Below are 23,706 nucleotides of genomic sequence, written 5' to 3'. Positions count from 1 at the left end.
CCTGGCCTCAAGTGATCTGCCTGCCTCGGCTTCCCATAGTGCTGGGATTACAGGCCTGAGCCACCATGCCCAGCCCTATTTCTCTTCATCAAAGATCCGTATGATTGTTTTTCCTTTGTTTACTTGATAATCAAAATATTATATTTCTTTTTTTTTCAGACTTTTAGGATTTTATTTCTGTATACTAAGTTTTCTGTTAGAAAAGGGAAAAAAAAAAAGAAAACAACAGGGCATCAGTTTATATATTTGAGGTTTTCATTGAGAAAGCATGACTCCTGTGTGTTGTTGCTGTTACTCTTCTTTTTTTTTTTTTCTTTTCTTTTTTTTTTTTTAATTATACTTTAAGTTCTAGGGTACATGTGCACAACGTGGAGGTTTGTTACATATGTATACATGTGCCATGTTGGTGTGCTGCACCCCTTACCTCGTCGTTTACATTAAGTATATCTCCTAATGCTATCCCTCCCCCACCCCTACCCACAATAGGACCCGGTGTGGGATGATCCCCTTCCTGTGTCCAAGTGATCTCATTGTTCAATTCCCACCTATGAGTGAGAACATGCGGTATTTGGTTTTCTGTTCTTGCGATTTGCTGAGAATGATGATTTCCAGCTGCATCCATGTCCCTACAAAGGACACGAACTCATCCTTTTTTGTGGCTGCATAGTATTCCATGGTGTATATGTGCCACATTTTCTTAATCCAGTCTGTCACTGATGGACATTTTCGTTGATTCCAAGTCTTTGCTATTGTGAATAGTGCCGCAATAAACATGTGTGTGCATGTGTCTTTATAGCAGCATGACTTATAATCCTTTGGGTATATCCCCAGTAATGGGATGGCTGGGTCAAATGGTATTTCTAGTCCTAGATCCTTAAAATATTGTATTTCTTTACTGCAACTTGATTTTTCCGGACTACCAGTGAGGTCGAAGGTTTTTTCGTTTATTTATGACCATTGTTTTGCAAATTGTTTATAGTCCCTTTCATTTACCTAATGGAATTAGTTTTAATAATTATTATTAGTTTGATTATCTGAAGGGTATAATAATAAAATCAATATGATAGCCATTTCAAATAAGAGTACCAAAGGGAAGGAAGTAGACGTTAACTCCATTAAAAAGATAAAAGGGAAAATAAGCTTCAGAAAGATAGATAAGAATATTTAAGAAATGCAGAAATAATCACTTATTTGAGACACAAGATAGTGAGAAAACAAATTGGACTGAAATTTAGTAGTGTGAGAGTTAGATCTTGTTCTATCACTGGCTGATTTGTAGTAAGACGTAAGGCCAAATATTTAACTCTTATTTGTAAAAGGAAAATAATATCGTTTCTTAATCACCGGGGGTGGAAGGCAGTGGGGTTGGTGGTATGGCAGTAAAGATTTTTACCACAGAGGATGCGGAGCAAGAGGAAAGCATAACTTATTTTTCTGAGTTACAAGACTATGGCCAGATGAGTTGGGGAATGGTACTTACACAGAGACAAGGACCAGAGATACCTGTTCCCTCTCTGTCTACTCCTCCACCCCTCCGGACACATCACGAAATGCCATTTATGTAGATGTTAAGTCTCCTTTCAAAGTAGAAATTTACATTCTAGCCGGATATGTTTTTTATTATTGAAATGGGAACTTTTAACTTGGTATGAGCTTATAAAAGTCTCATTTTTTGGAAATAGTTATGTACAGAACACTATTCTGTACATCAAAGAGATTAAAGATAAAATAACTCATGGGATTCGAACCTGTGATTTCAGAGATTCTACTCCAAAGCTGATTTTCTGCCACCAAGCTCTCTCCTCTGGCTGAGAACATATTTTAATGCTGAAAAAAAAATCTATGTGCAAATCAGCTAATAGCTAGGTGGTTGGTTCTGTTCTAGCATATCATGAGAGTGAGTTGAGCACTTATGTCCTTAGCTTGTTTAAAGAGCATGTTTCATGATGAATCTTTTTCTTGTTCCCCAAAAGAAGATCCCTATATTCTTTTTTTTTTTTTTTTTTTTTTTTTTTTTGAGATGGAGCCTCACTTTGTCGCCCAGGCTGGAGTGCAGTGGTGCGATCTCAGCTCACTGCAAGCTCCACCTCCTGGGTTCACACCATTCTCCTGCCTCAGCCTCCCAAGTAGCTGGGACTACTTTGGATGAAAAATGAAAATAATAAGCCTATCTACTAGGATGTACCCTTTAAAAAAAATGGGCTTAGTACTTTTTTATGTATTCTGTTATTGTACACACGAGTTGTAGGCCATAAACTGATCAGTGATCTAGCACTCTTGTGAGTATACCAGACTAATGTTACCAAACATTTATTGTGCTAGCACACCCACTTGAGAAAAAAACTGAGTTGAGCTAACTTAGGTAGACTTTCTTTCCTTGAATTGCCATAGACCACGGAGGACCACATTTGTATGTAGCTACATACTCTATAATTAATTTAAGAAGTGCATTCATATGTTGGTAGATATCCTTCCTTCCTTCTCTTAAGGAAATATAAAGAATGATTGATGAAATAGAAATATATTAAGATTGGGAAGGAAGACTGTCCTTACTGCGAATGGTATTTTCAAAATAATAGCTAGATTTTATGTAATCTTCTTACCCTTTTTTATTATTTAATAATTTATATAATTTGATAAACTTAGCCCTGCCTGCAATATCCATTACCAAGAAGAAAAGGAAAATGGTTTCTGGATTTCCAAATGCATCATGTACATGTATTTTCAAGCTCTTAGAATATTTAAAACTAAAGTTTGATGTCTTGGCCAGAGAGGCTCTTAGTAATGTAATGTCAGTGTGCAAAATTCATCCTGTAAGAAACATATTATGGTTCTAAATATAAAAATATAGCTTTGGGTTCTAAATAGAAATATAGCTCAGGGGCCGAAAGCAGTGGCTCACGCCTGTAATCCCAGGACTTTGGCAGGCGAAGGCGGTGGATCATTTGAGGTCAGGAGTTCAAGACCAGCCTGGCCAACATGGTGAAACCCCATCTCTCCAGAAAAATTAAAAAGTTAGCTAGAGGTAATGATGCATGCCTGTAATCCCAGCTACTCTGGAGGCTGAGGCAGGAGAATTGCTTGAGCCTGGAAGGTAGAGATTGTGGTGAGCCAAGATTGTTCTATTGCACTCCAGCCTGGGCAACAGGGTGAGACCCTGTCTCAAAAAAAAAGGAAGCAATATAGCTCAGGGCAGAATGATTGGTCCTGATTGGTCCTGAGTTAAAGAGATCATTTTTGACATCTGGGAAAGAAAATGTGAAATGTGTATATTTGTATTATAATAATAAAATGAATTTAAACAGCAAAATGGAGTTAATAATTTTCACTTTTTTCCTTTCAGGTTATGCATTAGACCCTTCATTAGATAATCATCAAGTGTCTGCTAAATATATTGGTTCTGTAGAAGAAGCTGAAAAAAATCAAGGTAATTTATTTGAAACATTTAATATCAAATATGTACACATCTATAATTAGTGTCTTGCAGAGTGACTTTAATTAGACAGTAAAAAATAGTATTTAGCACTTGGTTTTTTTGGTTTTTTTAAGTTGAAACAATGGAGCAATACAGTTTAGAGCAATATAGTTCAGAAATGTTACAGTTTAGAGCTTGCTTTTGCCACTTACTAGTTGTGTAACCTTGTAGAAAAAATAATGGTACATATATCTTTGAGTTATTTTGAATACTTGGCACCATGCCAACCCTGTAGAAATCACTCAATAAATTATAACTAATGTATAGATAATTTTGGCAATTGACTTCTCAACATTTATGTCAAGCTTCATTTTAACAGAGTAGAAATACTTTATTTGGTAAGTCTGTGAAGATTGTCTTTGAAGAGTAGCTTTGAAGGCTGAATTTGAATATGTGTTTTAATGTATGTTTGTATTCATATTCATTTTGTACTTACAATAAGACAAAACATCATACGCTAAACGCTAACTTGTCACAAGGCTCATCAGTCCATTAGAGTAGTATCCATAAAATGCAGTTAAAAAAGTAATTTGCTGGTTGCATGGGACACTTCTGCTTAGTAGCTATAGACCCTATGTGATCAGGCTGCTCTCTGTACATGAGCTAGATTATTGTTAAAATAGAATTTTAACAGGCTTTTGCTATAAAACATAGTCTGAATTACTATAGGCAGACATTTCTTCTTTGAACTAGACCTCTGTAAGTCCCACCTAAAGGTAGCTAGATTCTTAGTTAACTTGTGACTATGATTCCACAAACCTTTCTTTTTCCAGGTTAATGACTATACACAGTATGCCACCTCCTATTAATCAAATCAAAATCTCAATCAGAAACAGCCTCCTTCTCCTTTTCTTTTACTGTTAACGTTAATGATACTAGAGGTGAAGTTGAGACTGAAGTCACTTGGAAGAAGTACCACTTCTGGTGAAACCTTGTTTGATTTACATTTTTGCATTACAAGTGAAGTGAAGATAAGTTATTAAGTACTTACTGTAATTTAGTTTTAGTTTTAAAATGATAAATTACAGTTTATTCTTGCTTCCAAAGGTCACTTTATCATTATTTAGCCATAATGAGTTCCTCAGTTTTTTCCAGAAAGTCATACAAATCCGCTGACACGGCTTTTTGATTCAATAAAAGGCTTGTGTGCCATTGTAGGAACACATATTTGGGTCTCTTCTTCAAGTATACACTATTAGAATTTGCAGAATATTGAATTAGTTTTAAGTATCTTTGCCCAGAAGGTTGAATCCCTTTTTGTGTAGCATGAGTCAGCGTATGTGGTAGATTCGTGTAGCTTGTTTGTTTTTTAATGACTCTGTGGTCACTTGAACAATCATCTTTCTTTAACCATATAAAACAAAAATAAACATATGTTCATATTTCTTTAGAAAATGTACATCTCTCTCTCTCTCTTTTTTTTTTTTTTTTTTTTTGGTTACCATAGGTTTAACTGTATTTGAAACCGGTCAGAAGAAAACAGAAAAGAGGAAAAAGTTTAAAGAAAATGATGCATCCAATATTGATGGTTTCTTGGGACCATGGGCAAAATATGTGGATGAAAAAGATGTAGCCAAACCTTCAGAAGTAAGCTTTGATGTTTTTAATTGTCAGTTCAGGTATATGCTGTATCTCTATGAAGGATATCTACATTGATAAACTTGAGATTTCCTTAGAGAACCAAATGACTCATCAAAATTTTTCTGCCTTTAGTTGATTGAAAATATACAATAAAATTTATTTTTCTTTGAAATATTTTTATTTACCTTTTTTGCTGATTTGTTTTCTCTCATGCTTTTTTATTGAATTACAATATTAACAATTTTCATAAAGATTTCCTTGATATTGCTATTAGGCTGCCATGGTAGCTGTTCTTCTGATACTAGACATTCAGATAGTAACTACAAAATCAGCCTTCTATGACACTAGAATTGATTAGAAGTTTTATTGATTTATGAATTTATTTAAAATTTTAAACAAATTTTATCTCTATGTGTATTTTTAAAACTACTATAAAGTTTGTAAAGTAAATGCTCTGCCATTCCCTTTCTCACCTCCTAATCTCACTGTCTTCATGAGCCAGTCTCAGAAAAAAAAAAAAAAAAGTGTTGAGCTTGTTATCCTGGGAACATACTTGGACCAGATATGTAGACCTCATTATAAATAATTTATAGCACCAACTTTAGGTATAATGAGGTTCTAGAACATTCACTTTAAATTTCACTCCTTAATTTTCTTAGGAAGAACAAAAAGAATTGGATGAAATCACAGCAAAGAGGCAGAAAAAAGGAAAGCAGGAAGAAGAGAAACCTGGGGAGGAGAAGACAATCTTACATGGTAACATATTTTTTATACATCTTCATTTTTATGAAAAACCTTTATATTTACTCTGTTAGCTGTTCATACAGTATCACTACCCTTACTATCAGCTGTCATAAAATCATTATGTTGAGTATAATTATGTTAGACAATTTGTATCCCAAGGAAATTACAGCAGACTTCTGTACACTGATAAAGGAGAAAAAATAGCATGATTAATCATAGCCACAGATAATTTTTTTCCAAGTGTTAATGAATTTTATTAAATGGTAGATAAAGAAGAAACTTGAATAGTCCACAGTCTATTCTTTCGTAAGATAAAGTTGACTCTTTTGGTGTATTAATAGTGCCCGAGTCATTTTAACTGTTTTTAATGAAGCCAAATACTCAGGTATCCACACAGTTCATAACCGTTATTCAGCTATACTCAGAATAAACTTGGATTTTCATGTGAAAAGATGGAGATTAAGGCTCTCATACTTATTTTGACTTGTAGAAGGAAATGCATATTCACCAAAATAAATCGTAAGTATTCTAGAATGTACCTGTTAGTTAATAATTAGTTATATTTTAGGAACTTACATAGTGATTATCTAAAACTGTAAAGAATAACTTAGTGCTTACAGTGTTGCTTATTCTAATGTTATATTACATCAGATATTTAGGTTTGATGAAGCCATATTTCATTCTTCAAGCTTCAGTTTTATCTCCAAGGAGTCTATTCAGTACTATGGTGCTCAAAACTATAATAACAATAATATAATAACATTTATTGAGTACTTACTCTGTGCCAGGCATGTTGCTAATTGCTTTATATACAGTATGTCATTTAAATCTCACAGGTGACCTTATTGTAAAATTTGTGATGAAAGCAGGAAAAGATAAATGAAAGGGAACTGGAAGGGCATAAAAGAGGAAAGCACGAGAAAAGGATAGTTGATATATTTTGTTTTGTTTTAACTTCCTTCTTAACCTGTTTTACTTCTGCTTCTTTACCAGTGACTCACAAGGCCCAAGTATTATCTTCCCTTGCTATAATTATGCCACAGTGAAGTCTTTATAGATTACTAAGATGTGTAAGTGATGAAAAGAAGTATAGATCTTATCTAAAGGTCTGTAATCTCTGGGTATTTAGGAATTTCGAAATACTACCTCTAGTTGTAAATGATAGCAGTTATTTTAAGCACTTATATCTTAGCTGACTCTTGATCTTTACATCATTGGAGTGTTACTACCTGAACCTTAATATGGAAGATATCCCTGTGAAAAAAATGTGATTTTAAAAATATAGGTTTCATGACTATGAGTTGTATTTGTTTATTGATTTTCTTTGCCTTTTTGTTTCAGTTAAAGAAATGTATGACTATCAAGGCAGGTCCTATCTTCACATACCTCAGGATGTTGGTGTTAATCTACGGTCAACTATGCCACCTGAGAAGTGTTATCTTCCCAAAAAACAAATTCATGTGTGGTCTGGACACACGAAGGTAAGCAAGTTGGTTGTTTCTGTTTGCTGTAATGCTATTATAATGAAGCCAACATACAGTTTTAGCTGTTGATGTGGAACATTTAGTGTTTCTGGTAAAGGTGCAGGGAAGTCAAATTGAATATAATTCTGGGTTAGGCTTTGGAGGTGCCCGCACATCCATCACAGGTGACTAATCAGTCTTCAAGCCATCTGAATTGGCCATGATATAGCGTTCATGATTTAGCGTTCTGCATCCTTGTAGCCAGGCCTTTCCCCATAAGCTCCTGCTACAATCTTCTTCCTTTTGGGCACCAAATCAGTGAGTAATGGGCTGGTACTAGCACCAAGTCTCCTGCTTAGTTTCAGTAATTTTGCTTTAGCTCTGTGGTTATCACACTTCAGAGATTAGATGCGCCCTGGTTTATAAACTATGGTAATTTTTAAACTAATGCAGAGATACGGTACATGAAAATTTTTGATGTTGATATTCTTTGTCATATGCACCATTCCAACTTGTAATTTCCAACTCTTTGCAAAGAGCAAAGGGACTAAGTAAAAAAAGGAAGAGAAGTGGGGGCAGTAGCAATTTGATTGACTCAGGATTCCATTGGGTGAGGAACTCAATATTAAAGGTTAGAAAAAAAAATCTTCAAAAGCTTGGTGTCAATAAGGTCTGCTCTTGGAATGCTAATGAAAGTTATTCTGGGGTGTGATTTTTGGAATGAAAAATAGCAAATTAGGGTACTTAATATATACTGTCTTTTCTTGATGCTTCATTTGAGCTGATCTTTTGAATGCTTCTGGTTGATAACTGTAATACCTTTTTATAGGGCGTCAGTGCAGTCAGATTGTTTCCTCTCTCTGGCCATTTATTGCTGTCTTGTTCCATGGACTGTAAAATTAAGGTGAGTTTTCAGTAACAGAGTAGGAGTGCTGCAAAGCTAGTTCTTTGTTTAAATCTGTTTGGTTAATTATAAAAAAATTTGGGTTTGTTAGGCAATTAGAAGCTAATTATTTTCTCTTAGATCCTGTAAATGCAACAATTTATGAACTACTTCCAAACATAAATTCCATATGGCTCTGTGGTCCAATTAGCTAGCCCCCCCCCCCGCTTTTTTTTTTTTTAAGATGGAGTCTTGCTGTGTCGCCCAGGCTGGAGTGCAGTGGCATGATCTTAATTCACTGCAAGCTCCACCTACTTACTGGGTTCACGCCATTCTCCTGCCTCAGCCTCCCAAATAGCTGGAACTACAGGCACCTGCAGTGGCTAGGCCGCTTTTTAAGCCTGGAAAACTGATGAGAATGTAATCCAATCATGTTGGCTTTGGACATACAAATATTTAATCACTAATCATTGTAGAGATTTTGTATATGTAGTAGTTTATTTGTTTCTCCAAACCTTATGAAATAGAGGACATATGATAGAAATCCTATTTTTAGAAAGTAGAAAATGTAATTCATCCATTTTCTTCTAAATACTAGTAGAAACCAAGTAACAGGACTGCTCCCAGCCCCTTCTTTCACCTTTTCTAGTCTTGGGAAGCTCCATCTTTAGCTTCTGTTCAGTTGTAGAATGTGTGGTAGAAAAAACTCGGTTGCCAATGCATCTCAACCTGAATATGCAGAATGTCTTGAAAAAATTTTTAAATCTGAAAGGATAGTTCTTACCAGTTTTGTGTCTTCTCTTTGTCTGGACCATTATGATGGTTCAATAAATACCAACGCTATAGTGCTCTTGGGGCTTCAAAAGTTGAGTCATTAAAATTTTATCATTTGTAAATAATTCATGGATATTAACAATGAAAAAGGCCACTTCTTTTGATAAGAGCAACCATTTAGGCATTTGTCTCTAATAGCTTAAAATGACAGGCCAACATTTTGGAGTAAAAACCCCCATTTTACTTTTACTTGGTACAAGCCATGTTAATTGAGATGTTGGTCTTTTCTTTGACCAACCAAAAAAGCATAGAATTCAATTTAGTTGACTTCTATAAACATTCTATTATGTGGAAGGGACTGAAAGTAAAAGCTTATGAAGGCACTGTCCCTCCCCCTTAGGATGATCATTTTATTATGATATAAATGATCATTATAGAGGTAAGCACAAGATATGCTGGTTTCAAAGAGGAAGCATACCTTAGTAAGAAGGTTAAATAAGTAAAGAATAAGGAAACAGGAGTAGAGTTTGCCTGAAAAGAGTGAAGAGAATGAATCAGCATAGTGTGTGCTGAAAATAACAGTTTTGTGCTTGCTGGAGCGTAACATCTAAGAGACAAGGAATGATTGCAGTCTTGGGCAAGAAACCAGGTCTCAGAGGTCCTTTCCTAGTATGCTACAGTAACTGAGACTGTGTCATATTGGCACTGGTGGCAAGGAAATGCTTTCTATTTTAGAGTACTAGTAACATTGTTGAGGATTGGATTCAAGGCAGTCAAGAATAAAGCTAGCCTTGAAGCTATTGTATTAATCTACCTTAGATGTGCTGAGAATTATGAACCTTTTATTTTAGTCTAGATCATCATTTTCTTATAGCTTCTGTAATACTTGTTACCTCAGAAAACTAAACAAAAAAGCCTTTCAGTATCAAATATATAAGTGGCGGTTTTAATAACACAATTCCTTTAAAAGTTGGTATACATGGCGGTTTTAATAATATTTAATTCCTTTAAAAGTCGTTTGTAGTGCTACAAAAGTAGAAACTTTTCCTCCTAGAAAATGTATGAAACAGAAAAGAGCAATATGAAAATGAAAACTCACTTGAATTAACTCCATCTATAGTTAAGTTTCTTGATATTTTGATGTAAACATCTTTAAAACTCTTTAGTTTTGAGTGTATGTGACTCTGTGTGTGTGTGTGTGTGTGTGTGTGTGTGTGTGTGTGTGTGTGTGTGTGTGTTCCAAATAATATAACACAAACTGGCAGCACCAAGCAATATTTAATGATATTCAGTGTTTAATATTTAATGATTGAAGCTGTGTGTTTACACACACAGATATGCACACACGTAACCAGCAAAGGGCTGGTGTTATTGATTGAAAGACCTTTACTAAATGTAATATTTCTATGTGTTTTTTTTTTCTACCCCAGCTATGGGAGGTTTATGGAGACCGGCGCTGTCTGAGAACATTTATTGGTAATGCTTCTTTTCTCTCCAACATAAATCTGGGAAGAATCGACAGTAATTTTACTACACTGATAGGAAGTAAAGTCTCCATAGACTTGAGCTGAATCTGGAAGGAGGAGTCAGTGTCCCCAGTTAGACAAAGAAAGAGAACTAGGAAGCAAGAGCAGCAGATGCAAAACAAAAGTAGCGTGAGGCAGCGTGCTGCTGAGGGGATCCACATACATTTCAGGATTGTCAGAGTATGGGGGATGGTGAGAAACAAAAGCACAGAAAAGTAGCAAGAGAGGGACCAGAGCGTGGAAGACCTCCTGTGCCATTAATAAAGAGTTTAGCCTCTGTTGTGAGGGCATTGGGGAACCATTAAAGAGCTCTTTCCGGAAAGCAACATGATTTGAAGTTTACGAAGATCAAATGGCAATACGCAGGATGATTTGGTAGGGCAAGCCTGGAGGAAGGGAAATGAATTACACAGTTATTTCATAGGTCTGGTTTAGAGATGATGAGAGTCTGAACCAAAGCAGCAGAGAGAGAAGACATATTAGAGTTAAAGTCAGTGAGATTTAGTAATGGCATGTGAATGATCACAGTGAGACAGGAATCTAGGGTGACTCCCATGAGACTGGATGAATGATGTGCCATTCACCAAGAAGGAACATAAGATGATGGTGAGGTTTTAGATATACCAAATTTGAGCTGCCTTTGGGATATTGAGGTGAAAATGTCCAGTAAGCAATTAAATAGCCAAATGTTGAGCTTTGAAGAGAGACTGAGAATTGGCAGCTAATGCATAAAAAAAGGATGAGATTGAGAGAACTCCTTGAAGAAAGAAAGAAGGCCAAAGGGAGGACAGCTTTGTGACAAGCTAGCCTTTTTGGTAGAGAAAGTTTTATTGTCTTTGTCAAATTTCATGTGAGGCTAGTTACTCTTTCCAGATTTAACTGTACCACATTGAAACGGTGTGACTCTTAGTGGCTCTGTTTTTAGATTAAAGTGGGAGTCTGTTCGGCAGTGCTTTATGATTTTAGGGCCTCCCTGTACAAATTAATTCTGCCTAAGATGACACCGCAGCCTAAAGGAAGACTTGTGGAGGGCTCTTAGCTGTGTACAGGGGAACAAAATGTCTCCGTCAGATAGAGTGGATTTGGTCTGCATCTGTCTCCCCTGTACTGACAGACCATTTTTCTGTGGAAAACTGAAATTTTCCTCCTGAGGGAGATGATAGCAGCTCTGACTGGGACTCCGGCTGTAGAAAAGGATGGCTAATTGCCATGATACATACCTCCTGATGAGAGTTCACTGGAGGTGATGGTTTAGAGCTGCTGCATGTGGTTAACAATTTGTGCCGTGCTCATTTTGCACAATTGTATGTGTCTTGGTCATGGTGGGGTGGAACATTTTTGCTTTTGTTTAGCCACATTTTATTTTTCCCTGTAACTTTTAAGAGTTGAGTGGTCTGGCAATATTCATTTTTAAGTAAAGTGTAATCAGCACCTTAAAATTAGTGTATTGTCAAAACATCATCTTAAAACAATAGAAGCTAGCCTGGGCAACATGGCAAAACCCTGTCTCTACAGGAAATACAGAAATTAGCCAGGCGTGGTGATGTGCACCTGTAATTCCAGCTACTCGAGAAGTTGAGGTGGGTGGATCGCTTGAGCCAGAGAGGTTGAGTTTACAGTTAGTGAGATCCAGCCACTGCACTCCAGGCGGGGCAACAGAGTGAGACCCTGTCTCAAAAATAAAAAACCAATGCAAGCTAATAATAGTTTTTGGAAAGTCTCCTACATTCTGAATCAATTTCTATGAAATTTGGTAATATGATCACAGAAATATGCAATTATTGAACAAGGGCTACAGTTTCCTGAGCTTTAGGTTTAGGTCACTTTGTTTTCACTTGCAGCCTGGTGAACAGTCTGAGAGTGAACCTCCAAAATTCCAGCAGCCATTTCTTTCACTGGCAATAATTGGTCTTTTAAATTCATAAATTCTTGGCTAGCTAGTCGTCACTTGTATGTACTGCATATTAAGAAATTGCTATGACAGACTTAAAAGAAAAGTTAAACCTTTTCTCTTGGTTCTTAACCAAGATGTTATGCATCAGAATCACCTGAGGAGCTTCTTCAAGGGGAAAAAAAACGCCCACATTCTGAAGCCCACACATAACATATTCTAAGTCAGTAAATCAGGCAGTGGCATTCCAGTGATCTTGACTCACAGCTGAGAACCACTGCTTAGTGCTGTGTCTCTTTATGGTGTTTATGTTTTAAGAGAAGATATGATGCTTCACCTCATTGCTGTTTCTGTTGACTCCACCTTTAGGTCACAGTAAGGCTGTTAGGGATATTTGCTTCAATACTGCTGGAACACAGTTCCTCAGCGCAGCCTATGACAGGTATCTTAAGCTCTGGGACACTGAGACAGGTAAGAGTTCACTTATGCTAATACATATTCATCTTACAAGTTATCGTTTATGTATGAAATGGTGTGAGTAGTCTTCTGTGGCCAAATGGCACCTTCTCTAACTGCTGATTCTCTTACTGTCAGCAAATATCACAGAATACATTTGTAGAGTTGAAACTGAGCATAAGTAGCTCTTTTACTGTGAAACTTGTTTCCACCAGATAGAGTTTATAAAGCAAACATATTGACAGATAAGCAAAGTCAAAATCTTGTATAGGCCATCTAATTGATCTTTCTGTACCCCTACATCATCTCACACTGTGCACTGCACATAACAGAAGTGCAATAAATGTCTAATGAACAAAATTAAATGTGTTTGCACAAATTGATTAAAATGTAGGTCTAAACTTTCACAGGCCAGTTGGTTTTATATATTCACAGCCATACTAATTGCTGCTTATTAATTGATTCACATTAATATGTTGTGGCTAGTATAATTTTATGTAATTAGAAAAATCATCTTATTATCTTATTGTCTTATTATCATTACCCTTACTGTATTTGAAGGGTAATGATAATAGTTAATATTTATTAAACGTCATCTAATAGGCATAATTGCTAAGCATTGATATTCAGTATCTCCTTCGATCTTAATTTATCCCTATGAGGTAAGTACTATTATTAGATTATAGATACGGAAACTGAGGCTTAAAGAGCTAACTTTTTCAGGGTCACACAGCTAGTAAGTGGCAGACTTGATTTCAAACGAAGCTCTCTCTGATGCCAAAGCCCATGTTCTTCAGCACTTTAGCAGTGGTTCTCAGTTCTGGCCACACATTATAATCATCTGAAGAGCTTTAATGTTACTGATACCTGAGTCCCACCTTCAGAGGTATTTACGTAATTGGTACAGTGTATAGACTAGATGATTGTACCGTGTAGCCAAGGCTGACAGACTACCATTTTGCAGGTTCTTTTAAAAATCAAGATAAAATATACATACAGTAAAGTGTATGAAGTGCCTAAATATTCAGTGATTTTTTTTTTTTTGTAAACATACCTATGCAGTTGTCTACCACCAAGATCAAGATATAGAATATTTCCAGCACTCAGTAAAGGTTTCTTATGCCCTTTTCCAGTCTGTGCCCACTCCCAGTAACCATGGTAACCACTTCTGTCATCACAGATTCATTTTTCCTCTTCTTAAACTTCTTATATATGAAATCATACCATTTTTTCTCTTTTGTTTCTAGCTCCAGCATAATGTCTGAGAGTCCCTCATGGCTTATACCAATAGTTTGATCTTTTTTATTGCTTGCACTATTCCATTATATGAATGAAGTTATAATTTATTTATTCTACAATTGGTAGTGCAGATTTACTTTTGAAAAAATTATTTTTAATCATTAAAAATCTGTGAAAAAGAACAAATGTAGTTTACAGTAAAGAGCAAGCAGGCAGCCCTTCTTCAAAATTTATTAAGCTGGTGACCTCTAGATCTTAATCTCACAGTCATCTTTAAGTGGTCAAATTTATTTTACCTATTTAATTTGAGTCTTTGGTTTTAGGACAGTGTATATCAAGATTTACAAACCGAAAAGTACCTTATTGTGTCAAATTCAATCCTGATGAAGATAAGCAAAATCTCTTTGTGGCTGGGATGTCTGATAAGAAGATTGTGCAAGTAAGTTTTTCACAGTATTTTGTTAAGACTCCTAAGCTTTATGTTGTATAAGGGGATGGAATAAGTTAATAAGCTAATATTACTCATTTAATGTTTGCTACTTTTAGGGACAGCTGATGCACCATTCTTAGAAAAATTTACATTTATAAAAACATCATGTTGAAGATCTTCTCCTTCTCCACTTTCCAGAATTATGGTCTTTCATAAATCCACTCTACTTCTGTCTTTACCTTTTTTCTTGCTTGATATACAGTGGGACATTCGAAGTGGAGAAATTGTGCAGGAATATGATCGGCATTTGGGAGCTGTCAACACCATCGTTTTTGTGGATGAGAATAGGAGATTTGTGAGCACATCTGATGATAAAAGCCTTAGAGTTTGGGAATGGTGAGTTTCCATCAGTACAAAATGTGATTTATATAAAGCAAGCAGTTAAAAATTATATCGACAAAGATGAAGCCTGATAATATGGAACCATTGAATATTTTTTGCAACTGTGATCCTGGCTTGCCAATCAAACTTTTAACTATGTAAATACTGACAATGTGGAGATTAAAATCTAAACATGCTACCATTTATAATCTTTGGATAGTCTTTTCAAAGGATGTGTATCTTGAGTTGTTTTTCTTATAGTGATGCTGGATTTGTATTTTGCTGTCTTACATTCTTTATTAGGTTCCTTATTCATCTCTGTAAAATAACTGGCAAGGAGGAGGGGGATTAAGCATGAGATCGTGGCCCTAGAACCACCCAAAGAAAGTAGTGGCGTATATCTTAATTTTTTTAAATGTCCACTTTTTATGATTATTCAGTACTGAAAGATGCCCCATGTACTACTGATAAAGACATACGTGAGACTGGGCAATTTATAAAAGAAAGGCTTAATGAACTTAAGTCCCACATGGCTAGGGAGGCCCCACAACCATTGATGAAGGAGAAAGGCCCTTTTTTTTTTTTTTTTTTTTTTTTTTTTTGAGATGGAGTCTCGCTCTGTCGCACAGGCTGGAGTGCACCAGCGTGATCTCGGCTCACTGCAGGCTCTGCCTTCCAGATTCACGCCATTCTCCTGCCTCAGCCTCCCGAGTAGCTGGGACTACAGGTGCCCGCCACCACACTCAGCTCATTTTTTGTATTTTTAGTAGAGACGGGGTTTCATTGTGTTAGCCAGGATGGTCTTGATCTCCTGACCTTGTGATCCGCACACCTCGGCCTCCCAAAGTGCTGGGATTACAGGCGTGAACCACCACGCCTGGCCAGAAAGGCACTTCTTACATGGCGGCAGCAAGAGAGAGAATGAGAGCCAAGTGAAAGGGGTTTCGCTTCATAAAACCATCAGATCTTGTGTGACTGATTCGCTACCATGCGAGAACAGTATGGGAGAAACCATCCCCATGAGTCAGTTATCTCCCACAGGGTCGCGCCAACAATACATGGGAATTATGGAAGTACAATTCAAGATGAGATTTGGGAGGGGACACAGAACCAAACCATGTAACCCCATATCATCACTCTGGTACAAATGTTTTACTTATAGAATATAGTCATATATTGGTTAATTGTACTTTCCTAGGGAAAAAAATATTTTTCTAAAGTTAAGCAATATACTAGTTTCATTACATATCATTGTGTGTTCTATAATTTAGTTGCAAAAAAATGCTTACTAACCTTTTTGTTAAAATGAATGACTGAATGGAAACCAGTCAGTTATGAAGCACAGCTCAGCCATGAGTCCTCCTAGCAAGGACTAAAAAGTGTATCTTTCCATCCCCCACAAGTTTTTCTGCTTTAACAAGTGGAAAGCCTTGAACCACAGCCAGTGGTTTCCTCTTTATACCTAAGTCCCTTTGGGGACCTGAGCAGGTCCCTAACCATTGTCAGGACAATCTGGGTGACTGAACATTTAATGTAATTTAATTGTAGTTTCTCCCACACTCACCACCACCACCACTGCACCCCTTCAGATTATCCCCAAGTAGTGGAGAGTAGTCTTAACATATAGCCCATGTTAGAGACTACCTTACAGCTAAGATCTTTCTTACTTCAGAAATGTTTTTTTACAGAGTATCTAATATGGACCCCAAGTTTTATATGAACCACCTTAAATCATTTGCACAGACTCTGGAGAATAAACATACATATACATGTTCTGTTTTGTTTTATGTACTTTAACAGTTTGATCATACTCAAACTTTCTGATGTTTCTACCTTCAGATATTTTCAAGTTTAAATGTAGAGTGGTATAAAAGAAGTTGGTAAATATTTAAACAATCGAGCAATTACAGGGCTTAAGGATATGTGTATGTGGGTGTTCTAAAGTAAAACATTGGTCAGCAAAGAATTTTTGTTAAACTAATGGTAATGTTAGTATGTTTCTTTTTTTTTTTATTTCCTCCCAGATCTTAGGAAATACTCCTAAAAAGTCATGATACTGTTTTGTTACAAATGACGTCATTCTTTAGATTTTACTTTAACTTGGCTGGGCACAATGGCTCATACCTATAATTCCAGCACTTTGGGAGGCTGATTTGAGTGGATCGCTTGAACCCAGGAGTTCGAGACCAGCCTGGGTTCTTGAACCCCGTCTCTACAAGAAATAAAAAAATTAGCTAGTGTGGTGGCACAGGCCTGTAGTCCCAGCTACCCGGGAGGCTGAGGCAGGAGGATTGCTTGTGCCTGGGAGGTCGAGGCTGCCGTGGTCTATGCTTGTGCCACTGCACTCTAGCTTGGGTGACAGAGCAAGACCCCATCTGAATAAAAAAATTAAAAATTATAAATAAATATGTAATTTTAAAAAAATAGATTGCAGGCTGGGCACGGTGGCTCACACCTATAATCCTAGCACTCTGGGAGGCCAAGGTGGGTAGATCACGAAGTCAGGAGTTCAAGACCAGCCTGGCCAACATGGTAAAACCCCATCTCTAGATGTGGTGGTGTGCACCTGTGATCCCAGGTACTTGGGAGGCTGAGGCAGGAGAATCGCTTAAACCTGGGAGGTGGAGGTTACAGTGAGCCGAGATTGCACCATTGCACTCCAGCCTGGGCAACAGAGCGGGACTCCATCTCAAAAACAAAAAAAAACAACAAACAAAAAACAGATTTCAGTTTAACCGTTACTATGAGAGCCTTTCTGACCAGTCCTCAGATAAGATTAGGTGCCTCCTCTCTATCCTCCCACACTGTCATTGGCTTTCCACAGCTTTTAGCATACTTCAAGTGCTTGTTTATTTGTTCTCTTTCCTGACAAGTTCTTAACCATGAAAGAAAGAACAGTATGAGTCATGCTTACTGTCTGTTCCCAACACAGTGCCTGGCACACAATATGTGCTGAATCTCTAAAGAAGTCATTATTGGTATAATTATCAATGATGTTACACTGATTGAGCTCTTTCTATATGCCAGTCACTATGCTAAGCATTTCACCTGAACCATCTGATTTAGTGTGCAAAGCAATCTTATAAGATAGGTACATTTGTTATTCCCATTTTATGTATAAGGAAGTTAATATAGTTTAAGTAATTTGCCCAAGGTTATATAGGACACGAAAGGGCCAGAGTTCACACTCTGATCAAACTGATTCCAAAGCTTGTTTTTTGTGTTTTAAGAGACAGGATCTCACTCTGTTGCCTAGACTAGATGTAGTGGTGCAGTCATAGCTTGCTGCAACCTTGTACTACTGGGCTCTGGGCTCAAGCGACCTCCTCCCTTAGACTCCTGAGTGACTGGGACTACAGGTGCATGTCACCATGCCAGGCTAATTTTTAAGTTTTTTGTAGAAACAGGGTCTCACTCTGTTTGCTGGGCTGGTCACAAACTACTGGCCTCACAAAACTTGAATTCTTGATCATGTGGATGGATAGTTAGATGAATGAGGGGACTGGTAAGGAGAGAAGGTAGTAATAACTTGTATTTGATTTGATTAGTGAGAAAGTAATAAATGTGAGGGTCTGTCCTGCTACAAAGACAAGTAGGAAGCAAAACCAGCTCAGGAGCCCTGGAACTGTGCGTCACTGCATAAATCATCCCTAAGAGCAATTACCAGTGATGGCCACTTGCTTAGGAGAGGAAGGGACGCCCTGACCTCCGCAAAGTGACAGCTGACCTCCTCTCTGGGAAAATTAGCAACACTGGGGCCTTCAGACAAGTGGTGTTTGCCAAACTTTTATACTCTGTACCTGCTTAGAGTACCATAATAATACAAGAAAAGGAAACTTGGCTTTCTTAAGTAAAACTATACAAACTAACTGTATTATGTTCTAAAGGAGAATAAAAGACTGTATTAGATATTCAGCAACTTTTTTTTTTTTTGAGGGAGTGTCTCACTCTGTCACCTACGCTGGATTGCAGTGGCACAATCTTGGCTCACTGCAACCTCCACCTCCTAGGTTCAAGTGATTCTACTGCCTCAGCCTCCCAAGTACTGGGACTACAGGCATGCGCCACTACGCTTAGCTAATTTTTGTATTTTTAGTAGAGACAGGGTTTCACCATGTTAGCCAGGATGGTCTCAATCTCTTGACCTCATGATCCGCCCACCTCAGCCTCGCTAAGTGCTGGGATTACAGGCGTGAGCCACCGCACCGGGCCAACTCATGGTATTTTAATTGACCAAATGCATGAAATGTCATAGACGTGTTTTCTCCAGAAGGTATTTATTTTGGTAAAATATTTCTTAAAGAAAATTTTATGGAAGTTGACACTACTGTTTATATTTTAGCTTTAAAAATTCATAGACATTTATTAGGTTTTTTTTTTTGGTGAATTCATTTTTAAACTGGAGATTATTTGCAAGATATGAATTACTAGCTTATTATACTGAGTTACAGTATCCAATTAGAAAATAGTGCTGTGTTTGTTTGTTTGTTTGTTTATTTTTGCGATGGAGTCTCACTCTGTCGCTCAGGCTGGAGTGTCGAGTGCAGTGGCATGATCTCGGCTCACTGCAGCCTTCGCCCCCCGGCTTCAGGCAATTTTCCTGCCTCAACCTCCCGAGTAGCTGGGATTACAGGCCTGTGCCACCACACCCAGCTAATTTTTGTATTTTTAGTAGAGACAGGGTTTTGCCATGTTGGCCAGGCTGGTCTCAAACTCCTGGCCTCAGGTGGTCCACCCATCTTGGCCTCCCAAAGTGCTGGGATTGCAGGTGTGAGCCACCGTGCCGAGCCATGTTGTGTTTATGCCTAGCAGGCATTGTTGCTAGAAATAATGAAGTCCACAGCGTAGTTCCAATTCTTCTTCCAAGCTCCTGGTATGAAGATTCCTTGAAATAAGGTATCCATTTGAATTTCTTGTTTACTTTTGTTAACACATTGATCAATATGAACCTGGAATACGGTTAATTTAGAAAATTCTCATGTTTTAATTCATATTGTAAAATAACTAACCACTAACAATAAGTACAAGGAAGGAAGAAACAAGCCTTTTTTCGATCGCAGATCTTTTTAATACATTTGAGTCATTCTAAATGTCAGTTCTCATTGGTACCATAGAGGTTTATAAAGGGTTAGAGATCTGACAAATGATGTTATTCCCCAGGTTATACCTGAAAATGTTTTCCTCTGACCACGACCCTGATAGAAGTTTCTTCTAGTCATTTGCTCCTTCTGCTGGATGGATGGATAAATAGAGAAAATCCTTATATTAAGGCACATTATTATTGTTTTACAGTTAACCAGAGTATTGGAACTTGAAACAGGGTTTGAAATTGAAATTGCTGCTGTATAATCTGTGTTACTCATCAGATTACATTTCCCACACATTACTCTGTAAAAAATATTTCTGGTTTCATGAAAAGCAACAAGACCAAAACTCCTTTCAGAAAAGGATTTTTAGCTTGGAGAATATTGAAAATGAAAAGGCGCTTAGAACTTTTGATGGTTCTAAATTTAGGTGGCTAGTTTTTGATTTTTTTTTCTTTCATTCTTTGTATCACTCACATGAGTTTTTTTTTTTTTTTTTAATGTTTTTTCTCCTTCACCAAACACATTTGAAATGCTTTACATGTAAACTGAAAATAGTCCAGGTACCAAGCATTTATTTATCATAATTTATCATCATTTCTGGATGGGCTAGACCAGCTCACAGATCCCGACAGCTTTGCCTGCCATCCTCCTGCATTGCTGCAGGCTCTTTAACACTCTCACCCCCTCGAGTTAAGGTTGACTGGCTGGTAAAATAACACTTCCCCCAGGCTTGCCTCAGACATCTTGCTTTGCCCTACCATGGTACATTTTTAATTGATTTATTTATTTTTACTTCAACAGCTTTTGGACTAAAAATGGGTTTTGGCTACATGGATGAATTATATCGTGATGAATTCTGAGATTTTAGTGTACCCGTTGCCATGGTACATTATTAAAGAACTTTTAGTAACAGATTTTTTAACATAAAGGCCAGGTTTAAATCAAATAGAAAACAAAATCACTGTCACTGTTATAATGACCATGGAAAGTCATTTATGAAGTACAAGATTCACCATAAGCAATACAGTGTCATCTTGTGATTTTTCTTCTTCCAGAAAGTTTCATGAAAGATTTATTAAATACATAATTTCAAGAGTTTGCTTTTATTTGCATATTATTCCTTTGTTCCAGAGATAATTCTTCAGAAGGTACTTTATAAAAATTGCTTATTCCGATATCCTATTTAAAATTTTTAGGGATATCCCTGTGGATTTCAAGTATATAGCAGAACCCAGTATGCACTCAATGCCTGCAGTGACTTTGTCTCCAAATGGTGAGTTCGTGTGTAGGTTGTATTTTTAAATGAGCTTTTAAGATACGGTGTGATTTCTGTATTCAAAAGAACTTTGGCCCCTTCCTTCTTGGGAAGTTTGTCACAGTGCCATTACTTGTATAAGGTAATCTTTACAATATTAGAAAGAATTACTGGCTTTCATATGTAAGTCACCTCACCTACTTTTCTGTGTCTTTTTTTAAATAAAAATTAAAAAATGATTTACTGCTAACCTTGATTGAACATCAGAAGATTTCTGTTTAACAATCAGTTTTCTTTTCTTTTCTTTTCTTTTCTTTTCTTTTTTTTTTTTTTTTTTAAGAAACAAGGGTCTCCCTTTGTTGCCCAGGCTAGTCTCAAACTCTTGGGCTCAAGTTATCCTCCCTCCTCAGCCTCCCGAGGTGCTGGGATTACAGGCCTAAACCACTATGCCCGGCCAGAGTTTTCTTTTCTCATTCTCCTTCCAAAGAGAATCACGTTCAGTACATTATTTAATAATGATTGGCCAAGGCAGGAGAATCACTTGACCCCAAGAGTTTGAGACTAGCCTGGGCAACATAGAGAGACCTCGTCTCTACAAAATAAAATTTTAAAAATCACCTGGCGTGGTGGTGCACGTTTGTAGTTCTAGCTACTTGGGAGGCCGAGATGGGCAGTTTGCTTGAGTCAGGAGGTTGACTATGATTGCATGACTATACTCCAGCCTGGGCAACAGAGCAAGACCCTTCTCTCTAAAAAAAATAATAATAATGGTTTATTGTAATCTCTTTCAGGGGATAGGAAATTTTGGTCTGATTCTTTATAATGAGAACACTTTAGCAATTCACTATAAAAAATTTTCTCAGGCAAAAATTAAAAAGATAAATCTATTTAATATTGTTTAATCCATTGTCTTCAGTACAAGATAATTTGTGCTACAGATATACTGACAATATACTGATGTAATTATAGCTCTACATGAGAGTCTTAAAGTGGGGGTTCTGATATTTGGGGGACATTGTCATCGAAGCCACTGTCAACTCACATAATGGGGCAAGGAAGAGTTTTGTGTTCCATCAGGGCCTCTGACACAAGCAAATGGTAATAGTTGTCAAATGCTCTATCTTTTTTATAAGAAAAGCAACCTAAGTGAATCCTTTTTTGATAATTGCTAGATTATATACTTCATCACTGTGCATCTACATTTCACGTAGCTTATTTTTAAACCACCTGTTACAAATTTTGTGCCCATCTTGAACAAGGCCATTTACCCACTCAGGCATTGAGTCTATTTCCTTACTTAGTAATGTTTACATGTACTGTTGGCCCTTCGTGTCCATGAGTACCACATCCTGGGATTCAACCAGCACGAGTCCAGAATATTCAACAAAACAAACAGTAAAAAATAACAATATAACAATTAAAAATACAAATTAAAAAACACAGGATAGCAACTAGGTACAAAGCATGTATGTTGTATTAGGCATTATAAGTAATTGAGAGGTGATTTAATATATACAGGAGATATGTGTAGGTTATATGCAAATACTATGCCATTTTATATAAGGGACTTGAGCATCTGTGGATTTTGGTATTGGGTAGGGAGTGCAGATTCTGGAACCAGTTCCCAACAGATACCAAGGAATGACTGTATATAGGGTGGAAGTATAGTCATGCATTCCTAACAACAAGGGTACTTGTGAGAAATGCAGCATTAGGTGATTTTGTCATTTTATGAACATCATACAGAGTACTTACACAAACCTAGATGGTATAGCCTACTTACCCCAGGCTGTATGGTATATAGCCTGTTGCTCCTAGGCTCTACCCCTGTATGGCATGTTGCTGTTCTGAATAATGTAGTCAGTGGTAAGCATTTGTGTATTGAAACATATCTAAATATAGAAAAGATACAGTAAAAATTTGGCTCTATAATCTTACAAGACCACTGTCATATGTGTGGTCCATCATTGACCGAAAGATTGTTAAGTGGCGCATGACTATAGACACTGCAGTTTAGGCTCTAGGGGCTTTGATGAATCCTAAGTAGAGAAAAGCATTGTGGCTGTTAAAAAAGTTACTATAATTTTTTTAAATTACCTCTTTTTTTGTATAGTTTTATTTTATAACCCTAGGCTTTCTCACCAGTTAATCTTTCTTTATTCCATAATTACCACAGATAAGTCTCTTTCTCCTATTTCCCATAGTTCTGTTGTCTATACTTATTATAAATTCATTTCATTTCATAACTTTTAGCTTATTTCTTTAACATGAAACTTGGAATTTCTATATTTCCTTATTCTTTAAAAAAAAAAAGCTTTTATATGAGAGTGCTCAATGATATAGGATTGTATATGCAAAAGCTTTAGTTTATATATTAATACCTCTTGCCAGTGACATATTTGTAACACTTTACAGGTGGTATAGTAAATTTATTTTTTAGTGTTATAAAGTATTTGGGAGCAAAAGTTATATTAATCACAGTGAACATATTTAAAATAAAAAGTTTTAAAAAATGTTTTAG

General features: G+C 36.7%; 2 protein-coding genes across 2 annotated transcripts in view; both read left to right on the top strand.

Annotated features, from left to right (window-relative positions):
- GTF3C6 (general transcription factor IIIC subunit 6) overlaps window positions 1–23,706 on the top strand; it is a 1,097,326-nt gene that overhangs the window by 306,471 nt on the left and 767,149 nt on the right. The window lies entirely within an intron of this gene.
- CDC40 (cell division cycle 40) overlaps window positions 1–23,706 on the top strand; it is a 50,117-nt gene that overhangs the window by 22,960 nt on the left and 3,451 nt on the right. Inside the window, exons 4-13 of the mRNA XM_050789047.1 lie at window positions 3,344–3,427; window positions 4,923–5,062; window positions 5,716–5,812; window positions 7,142–7,281; window positions 8,093–8,167; window positions 10,351–10,396; window positions 12,707–12,808; window positions 14,356–14,471; window positions 14,725–14,858; window positions 21,127–21,203. Coding sequence (XP_050645004.1) covers window positions 3,344–3,427; window positions 4,923–5,062; window positions 5,716–5,812; window positions 7,142–7,281; window positions 8,093–8,167; window positions 10,351–10,396; window positions 12,707–12,808; window positions 14,356–14,471; window positions 14,725–14,858; window positions 21,127–21,203 — 1,011 coding nt within the window. The remainder of the gene's footprint in view (window positions 1–3,343; window positions 3,428–4,922; window positions 5,063–5,715; window positions 5,813–7,141; window positions 7,282–8,092; window positions 8,168–10,350; window positions 10,397–12,706; window positions 12,809–14,355; window positions 14,472–14,724; window positions 14,859–21,126; window positions 21,204–23,706) is intronic.

Source organism: Macaca thibetana, chromosome 4 (genome assembly GCF_024542745.1).
Source record: "Macaca thibetana thibetana isolate TM-01 chromosome 4, ASM2454274v1, whole genome shotgun sequence".
In the NCBI taxonomy this organism is placed as follows: Eukaryota; Metazoa; Chordata; class Mammalia; order Primates; family Cercopithecidae; genus Macaca; species Macaca thibetana.
The sequence above is the reverse complement of the archived record's forward strand: the minus strand, read 5'-3'. Positions and strand labels throughout refer to the sequence as shown.